The 14,445-nt window shown below is 52.3% G+C and overlaps 1 protein-coding gene across 1 annotated transcript in view; it reads right to left on the bottom strand.

The window, feature by feature from the left end:
• The window catches only part of Kcnn3 (potassium calcium-activated channel subfamily N member 3), a 156,721-nt gene extending 142,542 nt beyond the window's left edge, over nucleotides 1–14,179 (bottom strand). The window contains exon 1 of the mRNA XM_004629804.2: nucleotides 12,979–14,179. Coding sequence (XP_004629861.1) covers nucleotides 12,979–13,878 — 900 coding nt within the window. The 5' untranslated portion in view covers nucleotides 13,879–14,179. The remainder of the gene's footprint in view (nucleotides 1–12,978) is intronic.
• Nucleotides 14,180–14,445: the final 266 nt, after the last annotated feature.

The raw sequence follows: 14,445 nt of genomic DNA, 5'->3' as shown, positions 1-14,445 counted from the left end.
GCCGGAGAAATAGCTCAGTAGAATAAGCACTTGCCTGGCAAGTGCAAGGGCCTGAGTTCAATCCCCAGTTCCACAAAAATAATAATAATAATAATGTATATTTAGCTAATATCATTTATTCCTAAATTCACCTTCTAAACTATGAGTTCCCCAAAGGCCAGGATTTTTCTCTATTTTTTTTCCTTCTACCCATTGTGCTTTACCAATACGCTGGTACACACTAGGTGTTCAATAACTGTTCACTGGATGAGTAAAATTCTTTTTCTGCGCTGCTCCCTCCTCAGCTGGACACATTGACTCAAGGCAATACCTAGCACATAGTAGGCACTTGGCTTATCACTTGGCTGATCCTTGCCAGGATTACTGGGGAAACAGAGGCAGCGCAGCTGAGTCCTTCTACAAAAGACAAAAACAAGCATCCAGGGTCCCCGAATTGAACACTGTGTCTCTCGCCAGCCCTACTCAAGCCCCCGGGAAATCACCCTGTTATCTCAGCAGCCTTGGACACCTCAAGGGAAGGTACATTTCCTTTCCTTTTCATCCATTTTTATTCTCCCAGTGAGAAGACAAATCTGCCTCCCCTCTGCCAGAAGGCCTCAAGCCACAGCTCCTTACATTATAGTAATTAAATCCCTGCTGCTAGGAGGGTTCAGGAGACAAACGGGCCTCCTGCCAAGGGTTGGCCTATGGGGCGGAGGCAGCAGGGAGGGCGGCTGGCCATCAGGGCCCGTCTCTCAGCTGTCTGCCACTAGTTAGAAAATCCACTTAGCCATGATGCCTTCACAGGTTTTCACTTGGCAGAGAGATAAACCCTCCTGGGCCACCCTTCCCACAGCCACCCATAACTGGCACCCCCAGAGCTGTCACGACAGTCCCCATCTCCTCCTCCTCTTCCTCTAGCTTCCTGCTCCCATTTTGCAGACAACAAAACAGAGGCCCAGAAATCAAGTCGACCGTGCCCTAGCTGGAGTCGCTCTCTCCACCCACAAACTAGCCCATCTTTTTACCGAGGGGGTCACGTGTTACATGCTCTATGACAGCAGCATCTCATTCAGTCCCTACAACAGTTCCACTCCCAAGGACACTAAGCAGCCTCTCAAAGCCACACAGCCAGGACAGGAACCTCGATGTGCTCAGCACTGAATGCATCGCAAGGCCTGGATACTCCACTTATGGATGAGGAGCCAACGGCTGCCTGGGGGACAGTTGGAAAGAGGGTGACCCCAGCAAAGGTGAGATGGACCTTTGGGAGGTGAAGGGCCGGGAAAGCAACACAGTCTCAGGTTGATGGGCCAAATCAGAGCCATATGGGTGTGATTTTTGTCCCCTTTAAAACTCACATCAGAACGGAGAATATAGCCTGGTAATCGTGAGTCCCTGAGTTCAATTCTTGGTACAAAAAATAAATAAATAAATAAATAAATAAATAAATAAATAAATAAAACTCACATCATACTCATCATTCCTCAGTCACTCGTGCTCCACAGCCTGCACCATCATCCCACTTACAGATTTGGAGTCTGAGGGCCCAAAGGAGCCAACTTCCTGAACATGCTTAACAGGGGCGGGGAGATAGCTCAGTGGAATAAGCACTTGCCTGGCAAGCGCAAGGGCCTGAGTTGAATCCCTGGTTCCACAAAAAAAAAAAAAAAGTTTATCTCAACATGCTCAACAGCTTTGTGGCCTCAGGAAGTCCTTCAACACCTTGATTCTCAGTGTCCTGGGGGTTTAGGCACAGCCTGGAACTGGAGCTGTCACAAAGGCTGCACAGCCTGTGCTGCTGACAGCTCAGCCACACCCTGCAGGCCCCAGGCCTTCCCCACCCAGCCCAGCGGTGCCACCTCTGCTCCTGCAGGTGCAAGCATCTCTGCATCAAACTGACTTGACCCTACTTCCCTGCTCAACACCACAGCCCCATGGGAAGCTGCTGGAAGGGCAGGGTGGGCACTGGTATTGGTGGGGTGCAGGGGCTAGGGGGAGAGATCTAGGGGTGCAGAACACAGGAGATGATCTGGAAAGGTGACTGCCACCTGAGTCTCAGGCTGCAGCTGCTCTGCTCCCAGGAAGGTCCTAGCCACTCTGGGCCCAGGTCTGCCATCCGTGAAAGTAGGGTGATCATACCCACCTCTTGCAATTGCTGTGAAGATATGAGATGTGGTATGGAAAGCATATAGCAGGCCCCTAACAAATACTCCCTGCCTCTCCTCTCCCCATTTCCCCTCTTCTTACCCCTGAACCACACCCCCTGTCACCTTGGCATCTTTTTAACAGAAGAGGAGTTTGTACTTCAGGAGAGCAGCGCATCCTCCCAGACTGCCAGGGACAACGCATTATATATGATCCCATCTGCCGCCCGCGAGGAAACCCTCATGACTCAACCTCTGCTGGAGACTTGCTCTCAGCTTCATCAATTCCATTTCACTCTTGAGGGATCTCAAGATCCCTGGCAGACAGCGTGAATCCAGCTGGCGTCTTGTGCCAAAATGTCCTCCTACTGGGCTCAGCACAATTCCTTCCCCGGAACAGGGGAAAGACTCTTGGCAGAATCAAACACCAGGTCCAGCACAGAACATGAGGGGCTGGGAACCATGGGCCCGGCTGTGAAAGATCACATATGATCCCAGGGCCATAAAGTCCCAGGAGAAAGAGTCAAGGCAAAGGTCACCATGACCAGCATGGACAGGAGTCCCCCAGGGGGACAGCTGTGTGCCACTTTCTTTTTCAAAAAAAAAAAATTATTTTTAATTCTTTGCAGCTCTAGATTGAACCCAGGGATTTGAGTATGGCGGGCAAGTGCTTGTACCACTGAGCCAAATCCCCAGGCCTGTCCCACTTTCAATCCTCCAACTCCTCCCTCAGCAAAAGGAATTAAAAGACCTCATTTCAGACAAGCTGTGCCCAGGCCACCCAGCTAATGAGCCGGGCACTACCCCCAAAGCTGTGGTGAAAGCCCGGGCTCTTTAGTAGATCCAAAGAAAGCAGAAAACTACCCAGACCTGACTCAGTCCTTAGAGACATAGGCCCTTGGTACTCCTGGAGCCTGTGCTGCTTAGGGATTGGGAAAAGAAAAGGAAAAAGAAAGAAAGGACTGAAACCCAGAAGTCTTGTATTCCTGCTCCATCTTTACATTTATAATGCTGTGTGGCCTGGGATAAGTCATTTTGCTTCTCTAGGCCTTGGAGTCTGTAAAGGGGACAGTCCTTCTGCTGCCCTCCCCTGCTACAGGTGGCTGGCCTGTGCAGCTTGGCCCTTCAGGGCAAGTATGATGCCACACAGGGTGACACACCCCAGATGCCTTTCAGGTCGTCCTGCTAATGCCATCAGCACTGAGCCCCTCTGAGACAGCGGCCCAGCCAGCTGCCACACGCTTCCCCCTGCCCTCACCTTGGGAGAACGCAACATCAGCCTCGGCAGCAGCTCCTGGCATTCCCACGTGCTGGAGCTATTTGGGGAGGCAACGTCTTACCCAATGGAAGCCGGAAAAGAAAGAAAATGGCTAAGCCCCAATTTGTTAAAATCAGAAATCCCAAAAAGGAGAAAAAGCTCGGCAAAAATCCCTGCTGGTGGAACCTTGCGAGGAGGCAAACAGGTGCCAACTCAGGCGGAGGCACTAGGAAGAACCGTCATTTGTTGGCAGCCTGGGATGTGCCAGCCACTGCGCTAGCCACTTACCCAACCAGCATCAAGGATAATTCACCAGGCTAATGAATGCCAGTATCCCCATGTGTAAGTGGGGAAACTGAGGCTCAGGGAGTTGGAGTTCCAAGCCTTAAGGTAACACAGCTGTAAGGGGTGAGCCAGAATGAACACCTAGAACAGCATCTTCCTGCCTCACCACAGGGCCTTCTGAAGTTCAGAGCCACCTACAGGTCAACAAGGAGAGGTGGCCTGGGCTGGTCAGCAGACCTTGGCCTCCTGCTTAGTGGGTGACCCTGAGCAAGCCGCCACCACCAGGGTCTTCTCCATGTACAGCCTGAAACTAAACACCGAATGACCATCTTTGTATATGCTAGCTGACAGGCCAGACACCTGCAAGTACCGAGGGGCAGGGCCCATGCTGCCTCGGTGAGAGGATAGATGTCTTTTAATCCCACTCTCTTTATCTGACACTAAGCACCTCGTGTCCTTTAAGAAAAATGTCCAACAAGCTAACTCAAAAATAACAGATGCCAATTTGCATATTATTTCACACATCATTTGCATGTTGTTCATTTAGGATAACCAAGACTCTGCTCAGAATACAGCTCTGCTCACCTTGCGGCCAGACCTTGTAGAAAAACTAGAAAGATGGCTTCCATACAGGTACACTCAGGTCCCCTGGCATGGTCCTCCCCCGCACAGCTGCCATTCTTGGTGCCCATGGGCACCTACAGGGTAAGTTACCAGCTGCCACTTCCCTGGGGCTCCTAGCAGGGTGAAAGAGGCAGAAAGAGCCTTTTGAATTCTAGAAAGCACCCCTATTTCACGTCATGGTCCCCTGATCACACCTCAAGCAAGCACATCACGGTTCTTTTCCAGTACCATCCCAGGCCATAGCTGGCCCACTCCCTAGAGCCCTTGCTCTTGGCCTCTTTCTGTCCGGTCATCATGTGCACCCTGACCTCCCTCCAGGCCTCCCAGCCTCTGACCTGCCCCCATGGGTTTATTTTTGTTCTCTCTCCACCTGTCAAATTTGAATGTCCATGGCCAATTAGTTATGTCCAGGCCACAGATAGCTGAGTGTAGACTAATTGCCCCATAGGGTAAGAAGGTTCTAGAAGGCCAGGCCACCACTGCAAGCACAACTTCCAGGAAAAAAACTCTCACTGGGGCTGGCGAGATGGCTCGGTGGTCTGGAGCGCCTACTTGGAGCAGGCTTGGCAAAGCACAGGGACCGCAGTTCGGTCCCCCAGCACCACATGCCGTCCGGCCCCGCCCCCTGGTAGGCTGGGCTGGCCACACACACACACACACACACACACACACACACAATAAATATTTAAAAAAAAAAACCCCTCTCACTTTCCTCTCACTGACTGAGACCCATCCAGAAACGAGTGGGTAGCTTGTTGTCAAGGTGAGGCCCTTTTATGAAAAGGGGCACGTTCCAGTTATGCTCAACTCAATCTTCCAGAGCCCCTTTCTCCTGCTGAGGATACAGTCTCTCTACAGTCACCTACACAGTGCAGAGATGACATGTGCCCCATGTCCTCCAGACAGCATCTTCTAAAAACTCCTCTAGTTAAAACACAGCTGGCAGACACTGAGGCTCTATGTGTGCCCAGCTCTGTGCTGAGCACTGTGCCCCTCATAGGGAGCGTGACTGCCTCTTGCCAGCCAGTGAAGCAGGCCCTGGACTCAGTGGCCTTCCAAAGGAGTCAGAGTCCAGATTTGAACTAGGCCCTTATCCACCCTTAACTACCAAACCCAGCCATCTGTGCCAGTCAAAATCACTCTGCGAAAAGAATTTAGGTCTTCAGGGCACACAATGCCAAGCTCCTGACAATTCACTAAAGGTTCAACCCAGCGCTGTGTTATTCCCTACTCAGAACCTCTCAGGAGGAGGCATACTCCCTTAGGCCTACTCAGGCTTCTTGCCCCCCTGCCTCTTCCTATATTCCACATGGCAGAAGCTTCGGGTGTTGTTGCCTACCTGCTCCGCACTCTTCACCTGAGTGCTGCGCTCTTACACTCAGAAATCAATATGGTCCATGAGCCTCCTTCCCTTGGCCATCCTGGCTTGTCCAGTCCAGGGACTAACACCATGAACCTGTCCAGCCAGCCCAGATCACACTCTGTCACCCAAAGGGTGCACCTCCAGTATGTACATTTGAAGTGAATTTGAAAACAAGACAGCAGCTCTCTTGTCTTTGTGATAAGACATGATCTGGAATTAGATTGCAAAACCCTGGAGCAAGGAAAGGAGTCTGGTCTTATTTTTAAGCTAAAGAAAACCAAGGCCCAGCAAGGTGAAAGAGCTTGACAAAGATCACCCACACTAGAAGTGAGAGGTAGAAGCCCTCCCCAGGCTCTTATAAGCAGAGCCGAGCCTTCCTTCAGCACCAGCTGCGACTGAGCGAAGACTCAAGGCCCAGCCAGAAAGGAGGGCAGGGGGACTCAGAATGAAGAACATTCCAGAACCATCAACAGAGAAGCCCTTAGAGGTTTCCTCACCCAAACTCCAAGACAAGGCCTTGTGACAGGGTTTGGACCAGAAAAAATAGCTTGTTTCAGTCATCAGACACCTGAGCTTTGTTCTAGAAGCATCTGCCCTGAGAGCAGCACGAAACTGTGGAGCTCAGCTTTCTCATTTATGAAATATGGTTTGCTATGATGCCTCTGTGGGTCCTCTGTGGGGATCTTAAGTGATAACATGCATGAAAATACCTAGCAAGAGGTCAGATGCTGAGCCCATGCAGCTCACCCCCGATAAATGACCACACAGCCAGCCTAGAAAAGGACAAGAGGACCAAGAGAAGAGACCAGAGACCGCCACTGGTGAGAGAAGCTAGAGAACTGTGCACGGACATGTATAGCCAGGTTTGGGAGACCAATCACTTCCCCAGAGGAAACTGGGCTCTTGTTTGCTCTCTAACCTGCACACCTACCCACACTGTCCACATGCCCAAAGGTTGTCCCAAGGGTGGTATCCCAGACCCCCCAGCCAGGTGGCATCTCAAGGACCCACCGTGGACTTGTCTACAGTCTCACCCTGAACCCAGGCCCCTCCCAGGGGCCCTCTGTCCTGGTTGCCCCAAAGTACCCTGCCTTCTTTTGGTGCCTGAGCTGGCATTGCCCTGCCCCATCAGGCCCTTCTCGCCTACCTCTCTCAGTAAAGTTCTCCTTGTCCCAACAATTTACATCACCATTCTAGGCCTACAGACCTTGATTCATCTCTTTTAAGAATGTAAGCAATTCAGGCTCAAAGTATAGCTCAGTGGTAGAGCAGTTCCCTTGCGTAAATGAGGCTGTGAATTCAATTCCTAATACTAAATAAATTTTAAAAGGGGGCGGGGCAGTTTATCCAACAGAAGCAGGCAAGAGAAAAGGCATGAACTCAAAGAGTCATCAGGGCCAGGACTCCTATCTCAGCACCACACCCACTCGCAGTGTCAGCCTGGCTGGTGACTTCACCTGCTATGGGACCTCAAGCACAACCTACTTCTAGGACTCTGGGTGGGCTGTGAAGCCCTCCAGTGCTCAACAAACAGTCCTTTCATTTCAGATCCTGTCACACAGCAACATTCCCCATGCTGCACTAGGCACAGAAAACAAAGCTGTGTGACCCGTTGCCTCTACCCCCTCCTGCCTCTCACATCCCAGCTGAGCTCCCGGTGGAGCCCCAGAGAAGAAGGGACCCCTAAAACTCATTAGCCTCCTGCAGACTCTCCTCACCTGAAAAAAACACTAGAAATTTTCTCCTCAGGACTTCTGAGAACAACAAGGTCTTAGAATTCCCCACTCATTTTATTTAGAGAGGAATAGGTAGCTATAGATTCTCTCTCTCTCTCTCTCTCTCTCTCTCTCTCTCTCTCTCTCTCTCTCTCTCTCTTTACTTCCCTTTGGGGTTTTTTTTAAGATAGAAAAATATTTCCCAGTGAAGGTGCTGGCCTTTCTATCACTGAGCGGAGTAAATTGCTATTTCATCACTACACACCCACCCATCACAATCACACACACACACATACACACACACACACACACACACACACACACATATTCATTTTTCTTCTCCAAACATGTTTCACAAAGAACTGCAACAGAACCACTGTGCTCCATTCTGATTATACATTTCCATCCTGGTCTCAGATTCACTAATAGGTGATTCAAATTTCCTTCCATTTCCTTCTTCTTTACCTCACATTTTTTTAAAAGAAGATCTTTTGATGCTAGTCTCACAAATCTCCACTCCTGAAACCTAAATGGGGAAAACACAAGGCCACCAAAGCCATCTAATTAGCCTGGGCAGGAGAAAAATGCCACAGCCATTGTACCAGTGCCCAGCACCCGCCTAACACCACCCGTGGGGAAGGGAAGTCCGGATGTGTTATGAAGTCTTCCCCTAGGACAGTTATAAATAGTGCAATGACATGCAAAGGAAAGCATACATAAAAGTTAGCTGCCCCTCTGTGGGTTACAAATGTTTGACTCATCTGCTGACTGTCCACAAAGATTATAAATAAAGTAGCCACCATTGGGGGTAGGGGTGTCACCCTGCCAGAATGTGCTTGCCTTCCCCTGAGCCAATACACTCAGAATGACCTATGACAATAAAACAAGGGCCTGGAGCCCTTGGTAGCTGGCTCTGGGGCTCCTGCAGTAGCCAGATCACTCACAGCCTTCTGCCTGCTGCAGCCCAGAAGGTCACTCCCAGGGAGGGTCTGTAAGAAAGGGTCAAGCCTATCCGGCTTTCCCAATGTGTCTAAAAACCACAGCATCCCAAGGGATCTCAAAAACATTAGGATATGCTCCAACAGCCATCTACCTCCAACCAGGTGGCACCTGGGCCCAAACAGAAAGTGCCACTTCTGCCCTTTTGCTGATAGACGCACCCTGCCAGAACTGGGATAGCACCTATGAAGAGCTCGGAAGTAGACTGTATGCTTAGTTCAATTCCCAGCATCAAAGACTAAAGATAAAGTAGAACTGGGGTGCTATCCATCATTCCAGTTGGAGGCTAGAAGTTGAACTCTCTGACCTCTGCAAAGACTCGAGCACCAAGTTGGCACTGTTCTAAGGGACACCATTGTCTAGAACTAGAGCCAAGCTCCTTCTCTGCATGCAGAGAAACTTGCCCCTCCCAGTAAATGCTCTGAAGAGGAAAAGGTAACTAGCAGGGAGAAAGAAGCTGCTGAGGGCAGTAGGTAGGACAGTCTGAGGAAACACCATCACGTGGGGTCCTCTGCCTGCAGCCTGGGTCACCCCAGCATCAGGCCAGGCCTGGACAGCAAGGAGGAGCAGAGGGGAAAAAAGTTGGTGGGGCACATAGGGGAGACATGAGCTAAGCTGAGGATCAGGGAGGCTAGGGCAGGGGCAGGGAGTAGTTTGAGCTTGTACAACATTAGCAGCAACAGAGCCATCCTGCTACACCAGCATGCCCCGGCCTCCTGGGAGACAAGCCCACAGCCCAAATGAGGGCCTATAGTAGAGAAATAAGACCCGTGGTGACTGATCAGTGAGACAGAGGAACCAGCTCAGACACCAACAACAAGACAGGGAAAGGTGGGGTGTCCTCAGGCTGCTGATGAAGGAAGGACAGGACAGGTCCACTCTCTCTGGACCCAGAAGAGAGGCAAAAGCAGGCAGCTTAAGGTGAAGGGTCTTATGTCCAAAACCTTCTCTAGAAGAAATACAAAGAAAGATCCCCCAAATTCTCATTGCTATAACTCTGAGAGGGGCCTTTGTAGGCAGAGACCATGTCACAGAGATTCACCAGCATCTACAGACCCAGCCCTGGCGTGGTGCCTAATGCTCAAGAAAGCAAATCCACCTATTACAATAAAAAGGGCACCTCCCCATCCAATTGAGGGGCTGCTCAGTACTTTTAAGAGCGCATTAGGGCTGTCTTGGCACCTCTCTGCCTGGGGAAGAATTCACCTCCTATCTGAGCTGCATAGGAACAAGCCCCACCTCCCTGCTCCCGCTGATTTGCCCCAGCACTCAGCTGCCAGTGTCATCGCCTACAGCCTGTGAGGGTGGGAGTGGGGATCGTTCTGTCCCGATTTCTCAACCTCCTCACACTGGCTCCCTTTTGCATCAACTTTGAACATGCTCAGGGTACATGCCATGTTCCTTTTCAAGAGATCCAGGCCTGTGTGATGAATTCCTGCCCCAAAACATATACCAGCCAAAGACCGCAACCCCATGATATAAAAGCAAAGAACTTCAGAAAGCAGCAGCCCAGGCATCCAGCTAGTACATCTTTAATCACTTGAGGAAAAAAGAGGCAAGAGCCGTTCAGTGGGAGGCTGCCCCAGAGATTCAAAATTGCCCACACTGAGGAACCTGCGTCACCCTGTACCTTCACCTGCCTTTAGACTGCTCTGCAAAGCCAGTCAGACTCACAAGCTCACCAACAAGAGTGTCATTCCTCCAGTCCAGAGTCAACTGAGTATCTGTGACCTCTCTTGTGGTAGTTCTTCATTCCAACCCAAACTCCTCTCCCACAGGCCATTTCCTCTATGAAGCCAGGGGACAGACACTAACCTCCCACCACACCAACCCACGTTTCAGGTGGTATCTCGCCGAACTAGTCAGCTCCCAGGACTTCTCCACTCACAAGTCCCAGCTCCTGACTGATTCTAGAGCCAGAGTTAGATTGGCAGTGGGGGGGGGATCTATCTCCCTTCCTGTTGGCACCACCACCATCAGTAATGATCCCAAACATCCCTTTTGTTGAGCAGACACTATATGGAGGCCTTACACTCACCCATCTAATCTAATTTCCCTACTTGACAGCTGGGAAACAGGCTGGCAGAGCTGCATGACTTATCCAAGATCACACAACTGGAAGAGGCAGAGCAGGAACTCTAACTTCAGTTCTATTCCTTAACAGGAGCCCATCTGCCTCCAGGGAAGACAGGAGTATCAGCCCTCCCTCTCTCCCTCCCCTTGTGTCCACAGGCCCAGCACAGAGAAGACCTCAGAAAAGGTGTATTCTGTTAGATGACCCAAAACATGAGAGTGCAGATGGACAGACAGGTGGGTGAGAGGGTTAGCAGGTTAAAGTGAGCCCTGCCTGTCTCCATTGCAGCCCTAAAGTGACAGGAAGTGGTCATTTCACCAGCAGAGGCAAGCAGGACCTTCTCAGGGGCTGCCTACTCTGTGCCACCTCCAACCACATGGGCCAGGCGGGAAAGCCCAGCTCCTCAAGACACCCTTCCCCTCTCTCACCTCAACCTGTCTCCCCAGCCTCTGGGAAAGCCCTGTTCCCTTCGTGCTCTGTCAGAGTGGCACCTGCCCCGGAGAGGGAAGCCCTCTTCTTCCCGCCCAGCGGCAGCCCTCTCCTGGCACTCAGACAAATGAACACGGATTCCACACCAGGAACTGCACAGCCACTGTCTCTGGAAAGAACCGTTTCCCTGAATGCTTCCACTGACAGGGGAGGTGCTGGGTTGCCCCTTCCACTCACCCCAAATACTTAAGCCTATATCAATCCCCTGCTGCAAGGACTCCTAACCCCAAGAGATGGGCGGCTGCCGGCCCCTTCTCATAGAGCAGAGCACCCAGTGGGAGAGATGGTTGGGAGAAGCAGCCAGCAGAGGGATCTGCCGTCACTGCCACTGCCAGCGGCTCAAAGGCTCATTAGAGGCAATGACTAAGTGAGCTGCGCTTCCAGGGGAAACCCCATTCGCTTCTGCTCACTGCTGCCTCGGAGGGGATCAGCTTTGAGCTATTTAGACTGAGGCGGCTTCCAAGGGCTGCCCTGGGCTGGGGCAGCCCCCACAGAACAGCTAGGCCCCAAGAGGACCCTCTGCCTGGAAGTCTTTGTACTGGCTATTCAGGTTGTCTGACAGGTCTACCCCACCCAGGCAAGTCTGCTCATCTCTGCTTAAAGTGAGATGTTGGGAAGGGGGGAAATCCGATCAGCACCTCCTAGGTTTTTGCGACTGGATTTCAACAAGGAATGTGACAGTCTCACAGCAGCTGTGCCCTGCCTGAAACAAGCTCTATTTGAAGCCTCCAACAGCTGAACCCCTCCCAGCTACCCGCCAGCCAGCCCAGCCACCCCCTGCCCAAAATGACAAATAAATAGAGAAATCCAAGCAACAAGCAGGCACACAGGCAAGTGCGTGCATGCGGGCGCATGTGTGTGCACACACACACACACACACACACACACACGATTCTCCAAGTCTCCATGACTTCGGGTCCACAGCAGGAGCCCTGACACACACACATGCTCCACAAACCGAGCATCCATAGAAACTCACCTTCTTCAATCTCTATTCCCTCTGGGGAGGGGGGACCCCTTCTTGTCTTGGGACTAGATTAAGAGGCTGGAGTCATGGGGCCGGTTCCCTCCTGAAGCCAATGACCGCTGTTCTCCATCCGAGCATGTACACACACACACACACACACACACACACACACACACACACACATCTTTATTTATCCCAAGGAGAAGGAGTTGGAGTAGGAGGGAAGACCTAGGGCTGAGCTGGGGGGTGCAGGCTCTCTGAGACCTGCTAGGGAAGCCCTGTCATCCCATGCCGGAGAGTGGTGCTCTCCCCACCCCTGGCTGATGTCAAGGCAGCGCCCATCTGCTGTGCCTGGGTAACACCTGTAGCCATTTTTATCAGGGGATGTTCATGAGGCAGCAGCAGGTTTATTCTGAGTCCTCCTTCCTAAGGGAAGAGCTACTGATTGCCTCTACCTATATTTTTATCTCAATGCCCTCGGGAGACTCAAGTCTTGGATGTCTTTCTGTTTTGCCCCAAGTCTCTCTGGGAAGCAGAGGGAAACAAAAACTTGGGGAAAGAGGGAGAAGATAGGAAGAGATGACTTGGGCCACAGTATGGAATCCCCACCCCCCACCCAGACATTTATTTCTTTTTTATCCTGGGGAAAATGGAGTGGAGCAGGGAGGGGAGGAGAGAAGGGGTAGTCACAGGAACTGGCAAACACATCACTGGCAGAGTGTAATTAATTGGTCCGTTAAGCTGCTGGGTTATGCTTTAGTACGAGTGAGCCAGGAGGAAAAATGATTTCTCAGAAGGGATTCTCTAATCCTCCTGCAAATTAGACCCAGTGCATGGGGATGCCCCCTGAAAAGGAAGCAAGGAATGAATTCTCCCAAGATCAAGAAAGAATCCATGGGAAGTTGGAGTGTTCATATAACTGGTCAAATGCCACACACACACACCTCTATCACTCTCTCCCAATCTTCCCCAATCTCTCTCTCTCTCTCTCTCTCTCTCTCTCTCTCTCTCTCTCTCTCTCTCTCCACACCTTCATATCCTTTTTCTTTAAGGTATAAAGAGAAACCACAGCCCCTACCTTCGAGTACAAACCCCAAGACAGCTCGGTCTCTATCACCATAACAACAATTCCAAACATCCCAAAAATCAGAGCATAGTCACTGAGTCGCTTTCTCTTTTCAAACAGGGCCCTCCTGTGTCCCAGCTTATAGCCAATATTTTGGTTTTTCCGCTTGTTGGCTTTGGGGAAGGTGGTGCTGCTGGCAGTGGTGCCGGCATGCTGGTGGTTGTGGGTGGCATTGGGGTGATGGAGCAGGGTCTGATGGGCATGGTTGTCCTCCCGGGAGGAGATGACGATCTCTGGGGGGTTGCTAGGGCTGAAGAGCTGGAGGGGTTGGCCCTCAGGCTCAGCCTCAATGAGGTTCCTCCGCGAGGCGCTGAGACGGCTGAGGGGTTTCATGACCCCACCGCTGTACTTGCAGGAGCTCATGGCGATCTCTGTGAAGGGGTTGCTGTCCCGCCGGTGCACCAGGGGGCTAGCCTGCCGGTGCCGGCTGCCTCCACCAGGCCCACTTGTGGCTGTGGAACTTGGAGAGTGGCCAAGCAAGTGGTCATTGAGATTGAGCTGGCTGCCTTGCCTGGAGGAAGGGTGGAGGATGGCGGTGGAGTTGGCCGAAGGGGGGCCCCTGAACGCGGTGGGAGATGAGTGTAGCAAGCCCGGGTGGACAAGCTGGCTCTGGAGTTGGGCGAGCTGAGACAGGGGATGCGATGGCTGCGGTGGCTGCTGGAGCTGTGGAGGCTGAGGCTGCAGCTGGGGTCCTGGGGGCTGCTGGGGGGCTGCTGGGGGCGCTGGCGGTGGTGGCGGTGGCTGTTGTTGCGGCTGTTGCTGCTGCTCATCCCCAGAGGATGGACAGGGGCACTTGGGGTCTTCATCCAGGTCCCCCACCCCAGAGTCATGGAAGTGCCCAGAAGTGTCCATCTTGGGGCCTGGCTGGATTCCCTGCAGCACAATCCCCCACCCCAAAGCCACCCTCGCTCCAAAGATGTCCTCAAAGAAAGCCAGGCATCCGAGCTCCCCCAGCAGTGTCTTGGCTCAGTCCTCTCCCTCTGGCTGGCTTCGGCTCTCTGGGGCTGCCCGGAGTCCAGACGCTGCCACTCAAGAATGCATTGTGGTGGGCAGAGAGGGAGGGCAGGAGTAGAGCCTGAGAAAGGAGAGGGGAAGGAACTCTGTCCTAGGAGGGGGGTCCTCCAGGAGCGTGTGAGGCCAGGCTCTGCTTCACTCCTCGCTGGCTCTAGAGCTCGGCTCTCCTCCTCCTGCCACTGTTATATTGGAAGCCAAGCCCACTTATTAGCTGCAGTGCCATTGGCTTGGCTTCACTCTCCCACCGCCTCCGACTCCGCCTCGCGCCCGGGCTCCTCCCGGGGGTGGGGCCGGCCATCCTCCCGGCCCGGCGAAGGCTGGGAGCTGTAGTTTCTGCTCCACGACCCCAGCTCAGAGCCGCTGCCCTGTCAGGTGTGGCACAGTCGAAACCTGCACAGCCATGGC

Source organism: Octodon degus, unplaced genomic scaffold (genome assembly GCF_000260255.1).
Source record: "Octodon degus isolate 3935 unplaced genomic scaffold, OctDeg1.0 scaffold00032, whole genome shotgun sequence".
NCBI lineage: Eukaryota > Metazoa > Chordata > Mammalia > Rodentia > Octodontidae > Octodon > Octodon degus.
This window is presented reverse-complemented; position numbering and strand designations above follow the sequence as displayed.